Source organism: Helicoverpa zea, chromosome 5 (genome assembly GCF_022581195.2).
Source record: "Helicoverpa zea isolate HzStark_Cry1AcR chromosome 5, ilHelZeax1.1, whole genome shotgun sequence".
Lineage (NCBI taxonomy): Eukaryota > Metazoa > Arthropoda > Insecta > Lepidoptera > Noctuidae > Helicoverpa > Helicoverpa zea.
In genome coordinates this window covers 6,287,594-6,308,137 of record NC_061456.1, presented here as the reverse complement: position 1 = coordinate 6,308,137, position 20,544 = coordinate 6,287,594, and the positions used below count along the sequence as shown (strand labels likewise).

The 20,544-nt window shown below is 35.6% G+C and overlaps 5 protein-coding genes across 7 annotated transcripts; 1 reads left to right on the top strand and 4 right to left on the bottom strand.

Moving 5' to 3' along the window:
• Positions 1-647: 647 nt before the first annotated feature.
• LOC124630479 (protein THEM6-like) lies at positions 648-1,687 on the bottom strand. The gene is made up of 3 exons (XM_047164400.1): positions 1,416-1,687; positions 1,079-1,293; positions 648-913 (listed from the first exon to the last, which is right to left on the bottom strand). The coding sequence occupies exons 1-3, from the start codon at positions 1,555-1,557 to the stop codon at positions 662-664; spliced, it is 609 nt and encodes a 202-aa protein (XP_047020356.1). The 5' UTR covers positions 1,558-1,687; the 3' UTR covers positions 648-661.
• An 873-nt stretch (positions 1,688-2,560) lies between these two features.
• On the bottom strand, positions 2,561-7,945 carry LOC124630439 (doublesex- and mab-3-related transcription factor dmd-4). Of its 3 annotated transcripts, none has more exons than XM_047164347.1 (6): positions 7,667-7,945; positions 7,363-7,571; positions 4,002-4,175; positions 3,820-3,917; positions 3,204-3,366; positions 2,561-3,035 (listed from the first exon to the last, which is right to left on the bottom strand). In XM_047164347.1, the coding sequence occupies exons 2-6, from the start codon at positions 7,522-7,524 to the stop codon at positions 2,745-2,747; spliced, it is 888 nt and encodes a 295-aa protein (XP_047020303.1). In that variant the 5' UTR covers positions 7,525-7,571; positions 7,667-7,945; the 3' UTR covers positions 2,561-2,744. The 3 variants fall into 3 exon arrangements, with proteins under 3 accessions (XP_047020303.1, XP_047020301.1, XP_047020300.1); XM_047164345.1 differs by having other exon boundaries at positions 7,686-7,945; XM_047164344.1 differs by having other exon boundaries at positions 7,363-7,945.
• Positions 7,946-9,406: 1,461 nt separating this feature from the next.
• On the bottom strand, positions 9,407-10,733 carry LOC124630762 (integrator complex subunit 12). The gene is made up of 2 exons (XM_047164746.1): positions 10,165-10,733; positions 9,407-9,951 (listed from the first exon to the last, which is right to left on the bottom strand). The coding sequence occupies exons 1-2, from the start codon at positions 10,588-10,590 to the stop codon at positions 9,661-9,663; spliced, it is 717 nt and encodes a 238-aa protein (XP_047020702.1). The 5' UTR covers positions 10,591-10,733; the 3' UTR covers positions 9,407-9,660.
• A 317-nt stretch (positions 10,734-11,050) lies between these two features.
• Positions 11,051-14,353, top strand: LOC124630342. The gene is made up of 5 exons (XM_047164203.1): positions 11,051-11,377; positions 11,596-11,817; positions 12,342-12,479; positions 12,774-12,993; positions 13,078-14,353. Exons 1-5 carry the CDS (start codon positions 11,129-11,131, stop codon positions 13,545-13,547), a joined length of 1,299 nt encoding a protein of 432 aa, XP_047020159.1. The 5' UTR covers positions 11,051-11,128; the 3' UTR covers positions 13,548-14,353.
• LOC124630343 (GTP-binding protein Di-Ras2) lies at positions 14,350-19,802 on the bottom strand. The gene is made up of 4 exons (XM_047164204.1): positions 19,405-19,802; positions 18,791-18,886; positions 18,456-18,716; positions 14,350-18,351 (listed from the first exon to the last, which is right to left on the bottom strand). The coding sequence occupies exons 1-4, from the start codon at positions 19,540-19,542 to the stop codon at positions 18,217-18,219; spliced, it is 630 nt and encodes a 209-aa protein (XP_047020160.1). The 5' UTR covers positions 19,543-19,802; the 3' UTR covers positions 14,350-18,216.
• Positions 19,803-20,544: the final 742 nt, after the last annotated feature.

Sequence of the window (20,544 nt, the reverse complement as noted above, 5' to 3'; positions counted from 1 at the left end):
TGAAGCTAGTTGCAGCCAGCGATGCGGTCGCGCTGGCAGTGCAATGTTAAAAACTCTACGGCTAACAAAATTAGAAAACAGTATAAATTCTATAGGTAAGTACAGGTAGGTAGGACTTTGTCAAGTCAGGTCTGAGAAATATAGGGTTGATCACATATAAAGATAATCCAGAAAAGTAGCCTCAATCACAGCGTGTTCTTTTTTTGTAGACAATAAATGTATATTTCATATTCAGAAGATAGATCTAAGATAAAACGAATAATATACTCTTGGATTCTGAAACACGGTCAGTGTTTAATTTGCATTCAAAGTCAAAGTCAAAGTATTTTATTTGCCAGAATGTAGGTGCACAGAGTATGTTCTTAAACCTAAAGTGGCCCATTTACATTCTACCATTACATACGGTATTCATTATTTTAAATTCATAGTTAAAGAATATAATACCTCTTTAAGCACAATAAGTTCGCATAGGTGCTGGTATGTGGCTAGATACCTAACGAGCGCTAATTAAAACTGCTTAAGTATGCAAAACTATAGCAAAAAGTAATAAGTAGACATTACTGAAAATATGGCACTTATGCTAATATTATTGAGCTTCCCTATCACTTTTAATTCAGTATCAAGGCATCAAAATAATAACTCTTTAAAATTAATAAAATCTTTATTTGTTCGTGAGAACATCCTTTTTCAATTTCTTGCTAGTGATTTGCATGCTTTGTAACCAATGCTTGATGTATTCTGGGCAGATAGGCTGGACTTGTGATCCAGGCAGGTTTGCAAGGAGTGCTTCCGTGGATTCCCCGTTCTTGCCTATGGCGTGCTGGCGAGATAATAACTTGGAACGAATTTTACCATCTCGAAGTGTTATCACTTCATGTTCCAGGAACAAAGAACGGTCATCCCAATAAACCAGCTGTAAAAATATTAACCATGTATGATAAAAGTAGCTAAACAGTCAGAACCGAATTTAGTGAAAAGTGTAAAACTATCTATGCTTTAGCGATTGACATCAACTTTAAATTAATAAAATAACCAATGGAATAAAAACTTGATACAGACTATCTCCATCACATATTACCTTCGTATCAATTTTGTAGAGACCAAATAAAGGCACAGGATCGTCGGTAATAGTAAGGGTGCAGCCTTGCAAAGACTTAATCCCCAGCTCTCTGCTTCTGCGGTAAATACCGGTCCTCTCGTAGAAGTGATACCGCGCGAAATCAAGATCCCGAAGTAGTCTAGCTATCCTTATATGTTTGAAGCTTATGTCGCAATCTTGAAATGTACAAATGCCTGGGAAAGAATTAGAAAATAAAACTTAATTTTCTTTACAGACGATTACATCATCACAAATTAAAAAATGATCATTTAGTCTATTAAAAGTCTCAAACAATAGATACGGTGGTGCAGCTTACCATAGATCGTGGTAGTTTCATCTAGAGAATATTTTCGTTGATACAACCGGCCAGTCAAGACAGATATGAGTGTTCTGATCAGATAATTAATATCACAAACGACATTCAGAAAAATAAATACTAAAACTATGTAGATATACATTTTCAACAAAGTAAACTACTTAGAGATCTTTTAAGTTTAGAGACTACTTGGAAACATTTCCTTTAGCTCTAGAGCTATTGGTTTCATTGTATGTTAATTGTTGACGCTACTCGACTTGACCTTTGAAGTACTTCGGTTAGAATTTTAATTATTTTTGTAGAGGGCGCTGTCCTCTTTTACCTGACTGTCACGTGGGAGATGAAATGTTACCTATTACTAATATTATTTACTTATTTAAATACTTCTTGCACAAACAGTACAATGACGGACTTAACGCCTTATTCGTTCGTTCTCTGTTATTATGCTTAAGAGTTTGTTAATTTGGTTAAAGTCGCTAATTTCAGGAACTAATTAACTGTCCGATTTAAAAAAAATCAGTCTAAGATAGTTTTTCATCCGGGTGTTCGAAGTAATTCCCACGGGAGGAGGGTGAAGCCGTTTAGGTAAGTTAGTTTATTAACACCAGCATAGCGTAATGAGCCCATTTTATTTTTCTTGAATAAAAAAAAAAGCTTTTGATAAGTGGTGTGATAATTAATAGGCAGATAGCTACTTTCCATTATATACATACAATACTTAAGCAGGAAACGATCAATATGTTGACTGTGGATGTTTCTTGCTAGCTTAAACCCACGTTTGTTATCTTTTACAATTAGCGTAGAGCTTAATGTTCAAATCATGCAGATAGGTAGGAACTAATTAAGTGGTCAGCGCATAATTGTATTTGTCATTTTCATTGTTTTATACCTACATGGTACCTACTACTCCGTCATTTCTTCAGATTTGCAAGTAATATAGCTACACTAATTAGAACTGGTTTGTAATAACCACAATAAAACCTGACTAATTTATACTTACATAGTGTTGTTTCATTATTTCGTATACAGACTGTTCAATCTTCGTTTGTAAGAATGTCACGCATTTGTAACTGACAACAAATATTGCCAAAGGCTATTTTGAAAACACCGTGTCGTGGTAAGGTAAAATAGTAAAACAAAAGGAATAATTTAAACATACTATTTAATAATAACAACAGCATTTAAACAAAAGTAGATATGATACGTATACCTAAAGCTGAATTAAGTACAAATTCTTTGTCATTAAATATGGTTTGGCAGCGATTTTGACACGAAAGGATAAATAAACTATGCTAAGTTCTAAGGAGGCTAGTATCGATGATGGGTTCTCTAGTGATGATTGCATTGCCTGCAATCAGGGGAGCAGGGGTTGCAAGGGGCTGGTGGTGCGTGGGGGTGTTGTAAAGGCAGGAGGAGAGGACCTGACAGCGCAGGCAACGCTGGCATTGGAATCAGCCAATCAGAACCGCACACTCGGCCCATAACCAAAGCCGGTAAGATCGGAGCTCGAGGACCTACTGGTCGGAATGCCGACCACCTCGACTCGACTTCTTCAGAACTAGACACGGATGCTTCATAACCACCGCCCGTGCTCATGCCTGGTATCTTGTCTCGTTGGTCCTGTAAATTGTTTTCATTGTAATATGAACTGGAACGTTAAAAGTCGTTAAAACGTTAAAACTATTAAGTCAGATATATGATTTAATTTAATTTTAGAATGAGTACGTAATTTTTATGTACTGCTTATTGGTATATAAGTAAAATCTCAATGTAGAGAACAATACGCACTCGTGTAGCGTTAAAATGTTCAACAGCTCGAAGCAGGTCGTGGTTGCATCGTCGGAGCACCAGCTCGAGAACAGAGCGCTTCTTGCCGGGGAACAACTTGCGTAGCATCTCCAGGCCGGCTGTGCTTACTGCATTCTCACTTTCTGATCCCTCTTCCCCTACACTGAAAAATATTTAGATAATATAATAATGTTGTCCATAAAATCAAACTACGAATCACGCGGATTTCGTAGCGTACAACCTACGTAGGTGCTGCGTAACACTCGAGTAGCTACCGCGTAGGCACTGCGTAGACCTCACGAGTCGCGTATTTTACCACACATAAAACTATGCTACCAGTCTAATTTACATGAAGTTTAAATAAAGTATTTTTTTAAAATAATGAAATAATACGAAACACTTCTCTAGAGCTTTACGTTTGTAGTTTAATTCCTACGAAAAATAGCTGGGCACCTTGTCTAATTAGCATTGAAACCATAGTATTCTCATAATAGTAATTTAGTGTTATTATTAGGTACTGAAGTTGTAACAGTAGGCAATAATAATTTAACAATGTACGCTACTTTGCTACCGTTGCTACCTACTATTCTGCTACGGAGTATTTTATAGTACTCACCGCAAGGATGACGATGCTGAGGAAGTTCCCGCGGAGTCTGGTGAGACTGTGCAACAGTCTGGGAGAGAATCACTCGTTTCGCTGTCAATGTGGATTGGCTGATGATAAAATATAAAAGGGGTCAGTAAAAAAAAAAAAACAAAATATAAAATACTTTTTTTATGCTGAAGTATGATGCTTACGGTATGATCGTCGGCGACTGAGTCTGGTTCCGGTCCAGGACTTGGACATGGGCCAGTGACTCGCATGCCATAAATCCGACCTGGAGGCAAGCTGTCCAGTGCCGTCCCACTTTCCACAGAAGCCAAATGCAAAGCTATCTTATCTTCTGCCGCTTGCTGGCGTTTTAATGCCACCTATTGACAAAGCTAGATATATGAATAGGGTAATTGAAGTTATTTGGCATTAGAAAGAGAAAAAGCTAGTCCTGATGGAGCACAGGGAATATAGAGGTAGTAGGTAGACGATTTAATGGTGGTTGTAATTTTATACCGTCTTCATGTTACAGTAAATAAATCCCAGACTGATACCTAAATAAAAACAAGTGGATCAGCCTTATAAATCTAGTTAAACTTAACAGATAACTCACACAATCTAACTCACAAAAGAATCTGATTCAACTTCGTAAGAAAAAAATTCATCACTACACCCTCGTAAAATAAGCCAGGAAATGTAATACAGTCAAATTAATTTAGTGGAAAATCAATGACAAACACTTGGTGTTTATATTTGTTGTATTCGACCACCCTCGGGACCACGCCGGACGATTGCCGAGCGGGCGCCGCAGCCCGGGGCTGATCTCAGCTTCATTGCTAACGTAAACAAAACTCAATCTCTGGTAAATCTAATAATACGCTGTCTAGAATTTATATGAGCTCTGTCGCTTTCCAGAAAATAAATAATACATTAGCAATGTACCCGGTATAACAAAAAAGGATATAAAGTACAAAAAAAATTACAGAATTCAATAATTGAAATCGATTAGTCTGCTGCTTCTAACATCACATTGCATCGTTCCCTGGATGATTAATCGAATGGCGTTATCCCAGATTGGAGATGCAAGTGGTGGGACATCGAAGCGATGCATTACTGTGTAAACCGATCGATGGTTCATCCGGCGTGTTCAGTAAACACGTGCCACTTGTTTAAATAAACCGAGACGCTGCATTAGCTGGTCTCGATTTCACTACATTAAAACACATTAACTCCTCTAAATTGCGTGTTATTTCTGTACTAAATATGGTATTATGGAATTTCCTTGTTGATTTGGATCGATTTGTGTGCTCTTTACCTTAATATAATTTTCTGTTCATTATTTTGCTAAATAGGAAGTATAAATGAGACAAAACCACTTTTGATATGTTGCTAAGGATATTTCTTTCAGAATTTTCTGCAGTAGGTAAGTACCTACATAGTCTGAAACTTACCGCTACAGTTTATTTTTAAAGAATTTAGCACTTTGCCAAATATTTCATGTAAGTGTACCTATTAGATATTGAAAATGTTAAAGCTATGAATAATCTTTGTGGTGCGACATCACTCGTAGGGATTGAATATCGCAAAATGTTATCTTAAGGGTCATGGCACAGTATAGCGGCACCGCAACAGCACGGCTCCACACCAGCATTTAAGTTGTCATTCAATTTAGAGCATTAAATCGTGAATTTTATAATATATTTCGTAATATCAATATGAAAAAGCCAACGGCGGGCAGTCAGCGCGCTTGCCGCTTCCACACAACTCGACTCGCCGCCCGCGTGCTGCAAGCGAGCGGACCTTATGCGTACATACAGCGCGCCGACGGCATGCTCATTACGCGCCGACTCCGAGTCGGCGCGGTTCAATCATAAGGTCATGACACATTATAGCGGCACCGCAACAGCACAGCAGCAGCACGGCGTCGCCTCGAATTTAGACTACGGCTAGCTGCCAGCGCGCTAACTACGCGTTGTCCGCAAGGTGCCAGCTCGCCGTCCGCGCGCCGACCGCGCGCCGGCCGCGAGGAGTAAGCGTGCTGTCACCGCAAACTCAATATTATTTTAAGACAGTTATGATTGAACATGACGTAATGACGTTGTTTCGCTGCCGACTCGGAGTCGGCGCGAAATGAGCATGCCGTCGGCGCGCTGTACGCATGAAGTCCGCTCGCTTGCAGCACGCGGGCTGCGAGCCGAGTTGTGTGGTAGCGGCAAGCGCGCTGACTGCTCGCCGTTGGATTTTTCATATTGACATTACGAAATATATTATAATATACACGATTTAATGCTCTAAATTGAATGACAACTTAAATGCTGGTATGGAGCCGTGCTGTTGCGGTGCTGCTATACTGTGCCATGACCCATAACTGTCTTAAAATAATATTGAGTTTGCGGTGACAGCAAGCTTACACCTCACGGCCGGTGCGCGGACGGCGAGCTTGTACCTTGCGGACAACGCGTAGTTAGCGCGCTGGCAGCTAGCCGTAGTCTAAATTCGAGGCGACGCCGTGCTGCAGCCGTGCTGTTGCGGTGCCGCTATACTGTGCCATGACCCTAAGTCACCGCTACCTTCTGACATTATTTGTTCGCAAACTACGTAGCTATGCACCAACAATTTTCGTGGTATCTCACCCTCACGTTGGGCAACTAATCTGTGTGAACTTCTTAACACAACCGAATAAAAGCAACCTTTAACAACGGTTCCAGATCTTGATCAGACTTGATCATAATCGGTACAGCCGTTTACCATTAAACTGTAAACAAAAGAAATACTGAACCAAATGATTCGCCTGTACATAGGTATCTCTTAAAAACCACTTCTCTCTACTTCCTCAGTGACTGGACTTCCTAGCACTGAAAGCATATTTCGTCCCTGTAGAGCGAATAGTCCAAAAAAAAACGAAAAAGAATTATCACTTCGATTTCCTTTTCGGACTTAGTGACTTTTCGCTCTACGGGGACGATTCAAAGTTAACGAGTGCAGCAATCTTGTCATCATATTCGTACCGTCGGCATATTGTTTACGTTAGAAAATATTCAGTATCCAATGAAAAGCTGTCTTATTTTATTTATTAAACAAGAGTTTTTTAGAATTTTGTACACATCGGAACCTATTTGGGATTTTTTAACTGCTTATTCTTAATTTTAAATCCAAATATTGACAAGCAGTGGTGGCCCAGAAGCACCACGTCCACGGGTCTATGAACAATCAGAGGTTGCTTGCAACGCAACGTTTTTTGTCTAGAAAACCGATAAGTTTAATGCCCAGTTTTTAGTAGGTTTGTTGACCTATCCTATGAAATATATTCTCTTAGGTCGCCGTCATCTACATAGGTAGGTAAATTCACCAGTTGGTTTTCAACTAATTTTGCTACAAATCAGTGTTAATACCCTATCTAATTCTGAGTGAAAACTCACGACGAAGTTTCTGACATTTCAACTAGGTACCTAACTAAATATGTATTTAATTATTTTCTTAGATTTATACACAGAAAATGCGTGGTGGAAATCGTGAAGCTTTACAATTTAAAAGTACGAAAATCTGTGTAGGTACCTTTATACATACCTGGGCTGCCATAATCCGTTGTCTCTCCTTAATCAACCCACATTTAGGGCACTGGCACAGACGATATGCACAAGCCTTCTTATGGCCTCGCAAACTGGAGATGAGTCCATGGTTTCGACAACGGGCGCACTTTGGGACCCGGGCTCTCCCACTATTCATCATTGAAATCACTCAATTATTTTCTGTTTAAAGTGTCTACGCAACTGCAACTGAAGAAAAATTTATAAAAGTCTTAACGAATCTGTTCTGGAATTAGTAACTACCTATGTAGGTATCAATTCGAAATATCGCATGAAATTTTTACATGGCAAATGTGTAAAAACCTTGGTTCTTCAGTAACATTTAACACTGTTTCACATAATTAACTGAATACGATCCGCTGAGTAAAGCCGCCCGCCCATATTACACTCCGCCCTGAAACTAATATCGATATGAAAACTAGATGATAGATGACTGTGAAATTGGGAGGAGTAACAACTGCTGTATCTGAGATGAGGCACACGGGAACATAAACTCCATTATCTAAGAAACAAATGTGAAGTTGGATATTCCCTGCGTAGCGACGTCGCAACATCCCGCTCATCCCGATCCGCCCTTCGCAACAGATGGACCAATGAGAACGGAGTCTGGTTAGGATTGGTTACAAGCTTGGGAAAACATGGAAAGCTGATCCCAAATGATTGTGTTTCATTTAAACAAGCAACAAAAATGTGTACTTACGAACTTTCGTTTTAGTTCAGCTTTATCTAATAAGAAAACCGGAGCAGCTTCCGTGCTACACATTTTATGTTTTTCTTTAATTTAAGAAGTGTAGGTATGTCTCTTTATTAAAATTTGCTAAAAACTGACTCGGAGTCCTATTTATAGTGTAGGTACTTCAAAAATAGGACCTAACTACCTGGGCCCCGATTCTCCTAATTTTACTTAAGCGTCATACGATTCACGTTCGACTCGGTTCGACTGAGATCCAATCCCGACTCGATTACGATTGAAGCGTATGTGGCATTCCGCTATTTTTTCTCTGAAATAAACGTTTTTATCCTTTTCTGTCATTCAATAATGAATCATTTTGTCTGCAAATGATTTAAGATTGCAAAATGATTGTACAGCAAACTACCGTATAGACCAAAATCACCAAAATAGCAGACCAATCGCACACCAATCAAATGTCAATCGAATACGATTGGTCTTTTATTAGTAGCAGAATGCCCGATATGGTTAAAACTGCTATTGTGATCATATTGCGATTCGATTTCTATTCGATTTTGTCATTATTAACTTAGGAGAATCGGGCCCCTGATTGTTACCAATCTATGGATTATAAGAGAAGTAAAAACTTATAGGTAGGAACACTTTATTTGAGGCTCAGTCGAGCCCATGTCGAGCCTTTCTAAGCCATCTTGATTAAGCCTCGCTTCTACCCGCGTCTCTTTCGTCAGCTGGATTTCTCATAGTTTCCGTTAAACGTCCGTCGGCATTGCAAGCTGCATTGTAGAATTCCGAAACCTAACCATTTTCAACCAACCGGAGAAAACGTACGTATTAGGGACAGTCCTTATGCCAACCATCATCATCCAAGTGCAGTGAATCCTGAGATCTCCCCGGGTTTGCGGCCGGATTTTGCAAATATCATGACGTCCCAGGATTTTTGGAATCATCACTATTCAGTTTTGTCCATAGAAATTATATAGTTTTGTCATACCTACTTATTTTGTGAATATAGTCAACAATCTTACATGAGGGAGGTCCTCGGTGTATAAAAATAATGTACCTACCTCTATAGAAGATATCGCGATTTCTTAATTCGTCGTCTTAGGACGCGGGTGAAACCGCGGGAGAATAGTTAGTATATCTATAATTTCAATTAATGGGTTCAGTAATTTCGCTGTGAATATTTTGCTTTCACTTTTATAATATTAGGAAGGATTAACCCATCCCTTTTTTTATTTACTTGGTGTCACCAATTTTATAATGTGGAAATAATAAAACAATATTTATTTATTTCATATTTGTATTTAGGAATTTAGTTTAACTAACATTGACATAAATGCAATATTTCCAGTTTTATTTCTAGTTATGACAAAAAATTACATAGGTACAGTTGTTTATCATATTTAACACTATACATCTATTTTAGCTCTACTTTTCCATCCATCTTACATACATTATAGCTAATCTTACATGCATAAAGCAGAAATACTTTTGTTACCATAATTTTTTTCATCTTATAATATTTAAGTGGCCGATTTTATGCCAATAAAATAGAATTGTTTCATACAATGAAACAAAAAGTAATTATCATTTAGAGCTTTTCTTCTTTTCATGTTGTTTGGCTGCTTTCTTCTTCATTATTTGCAGCCTTTTATCAGCAGAAATAATGTTGATGTTTGGTGTCACCACCTTCGAAGGTGATGAGGAAGATGAACTGCTGGATGATATCTTGACTGGTGTTGTAGACCCGGAGATGTTAGATGGTGATTTTGGAGTAGCTTTGATATAACTACCAGTTATACCCAGTGATGTCAAGCAGGAGGCACATTGCCACCCAGCAGCTATGTCATTGTCACTGATGACAGGTTTATGGCAGTCCTGAAAATAGAATTAAATAATTTTAGAATATGAGCTGGAAAGCAGGATATTATTTGATCAGGTGGGATCTCACATGTTTTTTCATGCAGTAGATTCTCAGGATTAGGTTCATTAGATTAGGTTAGTTTTATACTATCAAACAAGTCAAGGCGATTAAAATGAAGTCAAGGGCCAGAAGAGCTTTTCGGACTATAATAACATGGCAAGTTTTACCTGATGGTACAAGGCGCAGCAAGCATCACACTCAACTAAGCGGTTTCCAGCCTGAACTGATATTTGCCTGCATACAGCACAAGTCAAGTCCTCTTCCAATAAATCGAGGGACAACTCTCCATCCATAACGGAACCGTCATCATTTTCACGTTCCGGTATTTGTATCTGCTGTGGACTCTGTTGTGGCAACGCCACAGTTTTAGTACTACTAGACTTTTCAGTCTTGTGCTTAGATCTAGGAGATTCCAACTTCTCCTCATTCAAGTACTTCTTCGGCAAAACATTTCCAAGCGTTTTAGCGCTACCATAAGTTTGACGAATGTGGTCATCTAACGTTAACCGCAGTTGTTCTGTAGAATCAGAAGCGCCAGAGTGCAAATATTTCAAGCACAACTTTATTGCAGGATCAAAATCGATAGACGACATTGCTACAATAAATATGTTAGTTGTCAGGCATTAAATATGTACACTTTTTGAATTCAGTGATTCCTATTTACTTATTTAACTTCAAATTTACGCTAGGCGCTTTCTATGACCAGACCAGACATATTTTTTGTTGACATATTTGACAATTCATTGACACTTGTGGCCAGACATAGATAACATAATTTCTTTTTTGTTTCATAAAGGCAAGAATTTTATAGGACCTAGGCCTTCTAATTTTATCTAAAAATACCTTCCGATCCAATTTAGTACTGTTTCCTGATTCTTTTATCCAAAAAAAGGCATAAAGGACCTATTCTACTACTCTCCATTTAATAAATGTTTGTTTGAGAGTAATGGAATGAATTAGAAAAGTAAAATCGACTAATCAAACAGTCATATTTTCTTTCATACATCAGTGATTATCTGTTGTTGAAGCACAACTCTAGTATTCTAGTTGTCAAGTGTCATTTGTCAAACAGAAACAATTTTATTTTGAAAACATCGTATTTGTTGAACTGCAATTTAAGTTTCGCAAAAAATGAAATTCGAATTGTTAGCTGTTATTTTAATCAGTGTGTGTAGGACTTGTCATAGTGATTTACAAGCTGGACCAGATCCTTGGCATTACCAATCTGTTCAAGTACCAGGAAAATTAAATGAAAATGAATTACCGCCAGATCTAAGAACACCTGTAAAGAAGGAAAGACCAACAGAAAGTACTTTGGCTTATGGAGAGTGGTGGTTTAAAAGATTACTTGCTATAATGCTAAAGAGTGGTCAATATAAGGTTACCTCACTCATTTAACTTTGGTTGTAACTAAATATATCAAAGTTTAGTAACACAGTACATGATCATAAAGTTCAAACACTACTATTATTGAGTAATATTAGTAATAACTACTACAATAAATTAGGATACATAATTAGAATATGACCCCTAAGACGACCCACTGACCAAAAGTTGTAGTGGGTTAATTTAATTTAATATTTCAATTCAATTTTCAGAAAAGTGAAGATGGCAGTGTGGATGTTTCACTTCAAATGAGGTTTGATTCAGAAAGGTGGGGTGTACTGGATGATTGTCTGAAGTCAGAGTCTACATTGTCTGATGACAAGTTCAGACGTACTGTGGGATATGTAGAAGAAGCTATTTACAGGCCAACTATTACCGATCAAATTGTTATTGCTTGGAGTGATTATATTCAAATTTATTTAGTGGAATATAAGGTAATATTTACTACTTCATAAAGCCAATGGTTGGGGAGAAACAAGATTACCCACTCCTCAGCATGTCATTTAAATTGAAACAATAAGTTTTTTTATGAACACACAATTTTAAGTCATTAGTTGTACTTATATGAGTTTATTTATATTTTTTTTAATTTACATCACTCTTATATTAAAACAAACCGACTAAATAAAAGTTTGTCATAAGTTTTTTATGAAGACACCTACTTTTGAGTCAATAGTTCATCATCCTCCGAGCCTTTTTCCCAATCATGTTGGGGTCGGCTTCCAGTCTAACCGGATTCAGCTGAGTACCAGTGCTTTACAAGAAGCGACTGCCTATCTGACCTCCTCAACCCAGTTACCCGGGCAACCCGATACCCCTTGGTTAGACTGGTGTCAGACTTACTGGCTTCTGACTACCCGTAACGACTGCCAAGGATGTTCAATGACAGCCGTAGTTGTAACTAGTTAACGTAGCCAATAGTTGTAACTACTTATATAAGTTTCTTGAAATTTTTCAGATCTATATTACTTTGCTACTTAGTGCCTTAGCTGCAGGTGGAGGGCTCATTTGGCTGTGGAGGCACATATCTCACAAGCATGTCATCATCATTATATTTGTCCTGTTGTACTTTTATGAAGCATTTATATCTTACAAAGTGAGAAATCTTCTTTTTTTAAACTATCATTTAATTATAAGCATATGTTTTATTACTAGCTGTTTCCTTAATAACTAAGCTATAAACTATTGATTCCAACTATGTTTATAACTACATAACTAAGTTTAACCAATGTATTTAGCAGACACTTCCTCTAGTAATAACAGAAAATTATAATATGGTTTTCCATTGAAACTTTATAATGAATTCAATTTGATAACAAGCCTTATCAATATGATTACCTAAACTTTTTTGCAATTATTATGCAACAAATATCAAATATTTTTTTTTCAGGAAGCTGAACAGCAAGAGTTTGAAAAATTTGTGTCAGCAGTGAACACTTGCAAATGGTATTTTTGGACATCAGACTGCACGGTACCACCACCAGACCCTCTTCTGTTTATAAAACATATGAATCCTATGAAAATCGGCATTCGAATGTTTACATCTTTGATATCTGAACCTATTATTGCTATGAACTCTACCATCAAAATTATACTCCATGGAGTTACTGGTAAATGTAAACTTCGCAAGATAATTTGATTTATGCTTTTCCAAATTTTAAATGCTAATAATTTGTTTTTGTTTTCCTTTTCAGATAGCCTATGGTTTCCCTTCGATAAAATCGTATACGGATTTTCGATACTAATTGTAAATATCTCATTGATATATCTTTTAATCATGATTGTATTCAATTTCATATTTAATATTCCATTCCACTTAAATTTCCTTGGTTTGGTGAGTATTGGAGTTCGACAGAATAGGAGCTCAATGTTTTCTGCAAATACAAATGAACAACCAACACAAATAAGGGATACTGATAGAATAAGTGGAGATCGATTAGATCGACTCTTGAATGTTTGTTCACTAGCTCTTACAAATGTTACTAGTACTCGAAGTAGAACCAACCTGCGATTGACGAATAACGACAACGTTCCAAGATTGCAAAGATCAGCCAGCACTGGTAGACTACCAAATAGTTTTTCAGAAAATAATAATGACCAGCTGGCTATAAAAAGTAATTTTAGAAAAAGGCAAAATGCTGCACGTGGTGATGGCGATCATTAATGATAGAAGGAAAATGAGTACATATGAAACATTTTGTAGAAGTTTGTGTTCTTTTACAGCCATAACAATAGAAGCCATACGAGATGACAATTTTTATTAACGTAATGCATGTCTCGTTCAAAGGAAAAAGTAACTAACTTAAAAACTAGATTCCTTTTTTATTCATTCTGTTTTACAACAAGTATTTTCGCTTACGTCACGTTAATAATAAGTATGTGTAATTTTGTACCCTCTAATTAAAAAGGGGACAACCAAAATAAAATCGTAGAAACACAACTGCCAGTTATAACTTCCACTTACATTTATTTAATTGATAAGTTGTTGGCATAAAAAAGATAAGACTCTTTTCAGTCAGAATTCATTACACAATATGAACATGGTCTGGATAAAAAAAAAAAATGTTGTGTCCTTTTTAATTACCACGGCAGTACTTATCTATTGCTAACATGAGTTTTATAATGACTAATACACTGTGATAATAAATGTAATTTTAAGGGTTATAATAACGTAAGTTAGCTTGGTGGCTATTTGCCGCAAGTATGGCTGGCTAGTCAAAATAATAATCGAATGGATTTGTATGGTGGTTTGGTTCCAAAATCCGAGCTCATGTTTTACGATATAATTATGTATTGCACAAATAAATTAAGTAATCTGCAAAAAATCGCATGTTAAGTATGTATGTTTTTTGCATTTTATTCCTTTTATGTTTAAGCTCATAGCTATTGTTTATTTTAAAACATTTAAGAAATCGATTATTCACGACTGGATTTTATACATTGTGAGTTGAAATAAAACAAATAAATTTGTTTATTTTTTTTATTTTCGTGATGCCTTAGTGAGAAGTGTCACAAACAAGATCAATTTAAAATATTTAAATACATAATTGGAAACATATAAGCATAAATAATCTTTACGGTATTAAGAAGATATTAAGCAATTTCTAGTCTTGATTTTAAATAGACGCTTACCACCTACACTGCTTTTGGTCAACAAACATTCGCAACCTCAGTATAATATAACATTAAAACAAAACAATACAATATGTACAATTTGACTAGAACATCGACCTCCGTCGGGGTGACCAGGAAACGTATCAGTTTACTCTGACCAACCCCAACTAAATTTGAACGAAATGAGGTGCTTCTATCCGACTACCCTAAAATTTAATGTAACCCAAAGTATTCAGTGAATGATGTAGGTACTCAACTGGTAACAAAGTTGCACGAATAAAAATCGTCAAACTATAGTCAAAATAATAATTACCAGATAACTTAAGCAATACTTGAACTAGGTTTAAAGTCATACTTCTAGTAAAATTTTGGATTTCTATGCGTTCTAAATATAATCGGTTAGATTGCAAAAGGGATGCTGATAATTATCCTATTACCTACTTCCTATATTATTATTGCCGTGTCATACATTGGGCACCATTTTCGAAGATAAGGAGAAGAGCAGACGAAGCCAGCAATGTTATAAGAAACGTAATATTTTATTTGCAGTAATTATAATGTAGAAACTTGTATCAAAAAATCTATAATACGTTCTGATGTTACGTCATCCTAACTAAAAGCAAGTGCTAAAATGTAACTCGAGCTTAATTTCATTTATGGCTGACTCTTCCAGGTAGTATACAGTAATGATGGAATTCGTTCATGTTACCATTCACTCAATGTACCTTTACAATATAAAACACTATTTTTGATTATACTATGTTGATCCTTCGTTGATTATAGAACTTCACTAAAATCTAGCTACCAGAACTACGATTCCTAAATCCATACTTTAGTCATGCTATTTAAATTTATGTAGATATCTAAAGACGGTACAGTTTATTGAAACTTCAGAGTCAAGAGAATTTAAATTCATGAAAATTGGAAGGTAAAAAGATAGACCCAGTGGTCAAACATAGAGCTTAAGCCACTGGAAGCATCAAAAAATTCAAATATTTTTATAGGTACCCTCCAAATGGACGAGTACCTACATACTGCTCTTTGAAGCGCCATTTACCTTACAAGTCATAGAAAATGGCAAGGGATCTGTTAATTCGACTTCACAATTATGTTCATACTAGGCTAGTGATTTAATTTTAAGCTGTTGGCGAAACTCCACTACAAATTACTCTACATCTAACCCAACCTAGCATTTTAGACATACATATCAACAAATATTCCAAATATAGTTCGTACAGGGCGAAAGAAGGAGAATAATCTATTTATTATAAATATATGTTTTTATGTCCTTTAAGTAAAGCTGTAATTATATTCACAGGGGTCACTATGCTTTCTGTGTCCTATGATTGACAAAATTAAATAAGAGCTATTAAAGCTCACATTTCAGAAAAGCCGGTGCTATTTAGTACCCATCTCATTTGCAAATCTTAACACCAATTAAAGTGCTTTACAGTAAAAGAGATAGTAATCAGTGACAAAGAAAATAGTAATTTGATAGAGGCATTTCTAAAAACAAATCAGTTCAAAAAAAAATCTTGCATACTGAGAAATTCATATATGCACCCTATATATTTATAGATGAAAGACAAGATTACATTTGTTGCACGTATACAGATCTTGTACCCAGTATAGCGTTCATTGCAATTAAACTTCGCACCAAATAATTTTGCGTCTCTGAAGTTAACTATTTGCGGCCTCACGGAGGCGCACTAGTGTTTTATCGTATTTTTTTTTTTATATAGAGAAGTCACTAGTAGCCAACATAAGACAAGGAATGTTACTCGAAAACGCAAGGAATCAATTAGCTAACTTCAGAGATGCAAACTTATTTGGCGCGAACTGTACCAAGTGTATAGAAAATTAGGATAGTTGAAAAGACAAGAGTACGAAAAATAGACAAGTACACTTACTACACTGTTAACTTACGTCAATCAACACGAAACAACTTTGGTCCAGCTATAACAATTCAGTGTTCAACAATTTTATCTCTATAAATACGATACTTTATAGATTCTGCCAATAAGCAAATATTCGTAAGTAAACGTGCAAATACATTATCAACTTATGTGCACAATATTGAAATGTCATTAGATATACATTCAAACAGAATATAACATTAATAATAAGCTTATGATTTAGTACTGATTCGAAACAATCACATATGTTAAATAATATAACATTATTATCTTTTAAATCATTTTACTGGTTTAGTACTTGACCATTTTTTTTCAAACATTGCATCCCAGTTAACACTTGCTGTGACTGAACATTTTTATTATAGTTTCATTTGACTAAAAGAACATTTAAAATAGGTACATCACAGGCTAAACTTAATGTACTATAACCATTATGTAAATTTTACTTTCGCAAAACAAGGAATATCTTGGCCTAAATGGCTACAGTGACTGCAAACAGAATTCGAAAATATCTTTAGTAAAATTATGCAGAAGGAAATCAGATCAATCTAATCAGAACAAAAGTTTGGTCTAATTTAACCCAAGACGTAATTCTTTCGATTTGCTGCACTATCAAGTTAGCAACTTTACATTTCATGCATACACATAATTCAAAATATATTATTTGTACAATAATAATCGACTAAATACTTATATACGTCGTGGACAAATCTATATAACTGGATATGTGAGTGATATTAAATAAAGTGCATTAATTAACTAGCGATAGCTATTATTTTTATATAATAATGACTAGATAAGTATTTAACTGTAAACATATACAATAACAAAAAATACTACATATAATCAAAATCGATAATGTCACCGCGAGATTATATTGTGAATATGCTACAGTACCTATGTAAGTATATATTGTCAAATATTTTTAATACAGTGCTTATTCTATGTTTATAGGGATTAAATCACAATTTATGGAATGTGTTAAATTGTAGTAGCTCATTATGCTACATCTATCAAGTTGATTGAAGTTTTCTAGCAAATAGTGACAAAGCCAAGTGAGTAAGCATATACCATTTTGCAATGATGTCAAATTGCTACATTCTGGAGAACATACTTATTTCCAATATGACTTTCAAATAAAGGAATTTGAACTAAAGGCTCCTATGTAGCTGCTACTATTTGGCACTGCATAAACATCCCATAATGACATTACCCATTATCAACAACACCCACCAAACAATGTCCACCAAACTGGTTTAATCTCGATAACAATATTTATGCTGATAATTTAATCGTTAAAAATTAAAACCATGTACAATACATGAAAACTACTTATTTACTTATTTGATAAGTGTGTAATGAATAATAAAAAGCTGGCCACATTATGAATGTGTTTCATAGGCAATATTGTTTTATATAACAGCTCAGTATGTATAATTCTTTAACAGTAAGTCCTATAAGACTTAATTTCGTTGTATTTTCACACTAACATTATGGAATGTTCCTCATCTCTTTGTTGTGTCAGTCATTATTAAATAATTAGTAACTAACAATTAGCAAAACATGTAGGTTTTCAATGATTTCTAAGCTCCATCACAGTGGGAACTAAGTTTATTTAAAAGGCATTGTAATTACTATACTACATTTTGCATGCTTCTTGCTTATATGCGATATGGGCATTACTTACAATCTATATTTGGTAAATAACTTAGCTGGGACATGGATTTAATGACTAGGATCAAAATGACTAGCAATTATTGTTATACGATTGGTGGGATTAGATATTATTGGAGTGTTTCATATTTACATTATCCTACATTTCTCTCTTCCACTGGCAGATGCTTCACCCCCATCTTTTGATCCTTTGTCTTTCTTTTTTTTGCCTTTACCATCCACTTGAAGTGACACATTTCTGTTTTTCTCCATGTTCAACAATTCCTGTAAATAGCAAATACTTACAATTAATTATCTTCCAAAATGGCCTAGAAATGAGTAAAACCATAAGTTGGTGTCTTGCTAATTGAATAATTCTGAGTACATACCTGGAAAAGTTGTGTGACATTGTGATTTGTTTTAGCAGATGTCTCCATGAATGAGATGCCCCATGTTTGAGCCTGGGCTTGCCCTTCTGATGCGGACACTTCTCTTATCTCTGGGCTCTCATCACATTTATTACCTGCCAGCATTACTGGTATATTTGGAAGCTCTGTGCCTTTTATTTCCTTTATTGTTTGCCATATTGGCTTAAGTTCTTCTAAGGACTGCCGACTGCTCACAGAATACACCAATATAAATGCATGTCCCTGTTTAACAAAAGCTGATGTTAAAACACGGCCCAAACTGGATTATTGAAATTGTTATAAATAGAATGTTTTACCTTGCTAATTGATAATCTTTGCATAGCAGGAAACTGATGTGATCCAGTTGTATCAGTTATTTGTAATGTGCATATTGTCTTGTTGCTGCTTATTACCTGCAGTCAAAAATTTTATTTCCTTACTTCAGAATGATGTCATACTTCTATAATAAGTACTAATTTATTTTAATGACTAGCTGCTCATGTAAAAAAACTTGAGAGCAAAATAGAGTTAGTAGGTCAGTGGGTAATAACTGTCACATTTTTGGCATAACAGCCAAAAATAGTGTATTCTTTTCACTATTTTGTGATATAATAACTTTAGGAATTATTTTTTATCTGCTGCATTGCAGGCTGCATTGCAGCAGATAAAAAATACTGCAGCTTCAAATTTTATAAGGGTCACCATTCTTTATTAGTAGGTGATATAGGTCAGACATAAAAACATTAAGAACTTTGCATTAAAACATAAATATTAAAAAAATATGTGCTCATAAGTTGTTACTCCTAACAATATGGAAATCTGTTTGAAATATTCGAACATTACCCTTCAACAAAATGAGTAGACTTTTTTGTAACAACATTCATATTTTTATGAGTCGCGGGAACTTGTTTAGCAAAACACTAATATGTACCTGTCTATAGGTATCCTCGATGGTGGGTATGTATGATTCTCTGAATGTACCTTTCACAAATCGAAGCACAAGAGAACTTTTTCCAACGCCACCCGCACCAAAAACTACAACACGATAATCATTACTTTGCTCCGGCATTACTTATTTTTAGAATTGGATTATCCTTCGAAATCAATTCAAAATGCCAAATACTGATTGTTATAATGTAACAACCACTTTAAAACATCTTTAGCATAACAATACGATTCCAGGTTGAATACAATTTGCTGAAGGCTGTAGCACTATATCCCATGCTAAATTTTCATCATTTCTAATATTTTTTCTTCTGGTTTTGATTTACAACGCCCCACTGCAAAAAGCAAACCAATACAAAATTATCGGTACTGCACAGCGTACAAAATCTTTGACAAGTTGATACTTTGACAGCGTTGTAGAGGGGTGTTTTAGTAAGAAACATTACAATCTTAGTAACCTACGGTTTTTTTCAAAATGTGGTAACCATCACATTGCCCTCATCATCATTTAATTATGAAAGCTGCCCTACAACATCTGGGGCGCATATTAAGTAATTATGATTCGGCCATTTCGGATACAGTTGAAATTATAGATAGCGCAGTGGTTTGAATGTCTAGGCTGCCTCTAAGACTTAGATCAGAATTTGAAAGACATTGCAATGCCCAATGGCAATGCCTGATTGGATGGTCTGGCTTTTAATAGGCGTTTTACGAGATTACACGTTTAAATCAGTAAGTGTAAACTGCAAAGAATATTTATTTGAGTAGGGCACTGGAACTACACTGAAGACTGGAAGACAACAGTTGCATGTGCAGTGCCAAGTCACAATCAACGCAAATGATTTCTGTGCTACCCAATGAGCCTTGTACATAACATGACAATGCGTATTTACGCTAAGGACACAATGCCTTATGAGTAACGAATTAAATATAATATAAAAATACTCAGTAGCCATCATTTCCATCATTGCTGCCATCGGCTCATTGCTGTTCCCTGAGTACAAATCCTTAACTATTTCACTTTCCAGTAATTAGATTAGCATTTTTAGGAAACTGTGTCAAATAGGATATAAAGTATCATAGTTATATTTTGAATCATGAATAGTAAATGAATAAAAATACTTGA

Excerpts from the sequence above, each read along its gene's own strand:
- LOC124630439 (XM_047164344.1), bottom strand. The coding sequence starts at position 7,524 with ATGATGAATAGTGGGAGAGCCCGGGTCCCAAAGTGCGCCCGTTGTCGA. Across the intron at positions 3,367-3,819 it reads TCAGCATCGTCATCCTTGCG|TGTAGGGGAAGAGGGATCAG; the intron begins GTGAGTACTATA and ends AATATTTTTCAG. Across the intron at positions 3,036-3,203 it reads AACATTTTAACGCTACACGA|GACCAACGAGACAAGATACC; the intron begins GTGCGTATTGTT and ends AACAATTTACAG.
- LOC124630342 (XM_047164203.1), top strand. The coding sequence starts at position 11,129 with ATGAAATTCGAATTGTTAGCTGTTATTTTAATCAGTGTGTGTAGGACT. Across the intron at positions 11,378-11,595 it reads TAAAGAGTGGTCAATATAAG|AAAAGTGAAGATGGCAGTGT; the intron begins GTTACCTCACTC and ends TTCAATTTTCAG. Across the intron at positions 11,818-12,341 it reads TTTATTTAGTGGAATATAAG|ATCTATATTACTTTGCTACT; the intron begins GTAATATTTACT and ends GAAATTTTTCAG.
- LOC124630343 (XM_047164204.1), bottom strand. The coding sequence starts at position 19,542 with ATGCCGGAGCAAAGTAATGATTATCGTGTTGTAGTTTTTGGTGCGGGT. Across the intron at positions 18,717-18,790 it reads AAAGATTATCAATTAGCAAG|GGACATGCATTTATATTGGT; the intron begins GTAAAACATTCT and ends TTTGTTAAACAG. Across the intron at positions 18,352-18,455 it reads ATGTCACACAACTTTTCCAG|GAATTGTTGAACATGGAGAA; the intron begins GTATGTACTCAG and ends TGCTATTTACAG.
- LOC124630762 (XM_047164746.1), bottom strand. The coding sequence starts at position 10,590 with ATGTCGTCTATCGATTTTGATCCTGCAATAAAGTTGTGCTTGAAATAT. Across the intron at positions 9,952-10,164 it reads GCTGCGCCTTGTACCATCAG|GACTGCCATAAACCTGTCAT; the intron begins GTAAAACTTGCC and ends TTCTATTTTCAG.
- LOC124630479 (XM_047164400.1), bottom strand. The coding sequence starts at position 1,557 with ATGTATATCTACATAGTTTTAGTATTTATTTTTCTGAATGTCGTTTGT. Across the intron at positions 1,294-1,415 it reads TGAAACTACCACGATCTATG|GCATTTGTACATTTCAAGAT; the intron begins GTAAGCTGCACC and ends ATTCTTTCCCAG. Across the intron at positions 914-1,078 it reads TCTACAAAATTGATACGAAG|CTGGTTTATTGGGATGACCG; the intron begins GTAATATGTGAT and ends ATATTTTTACAG.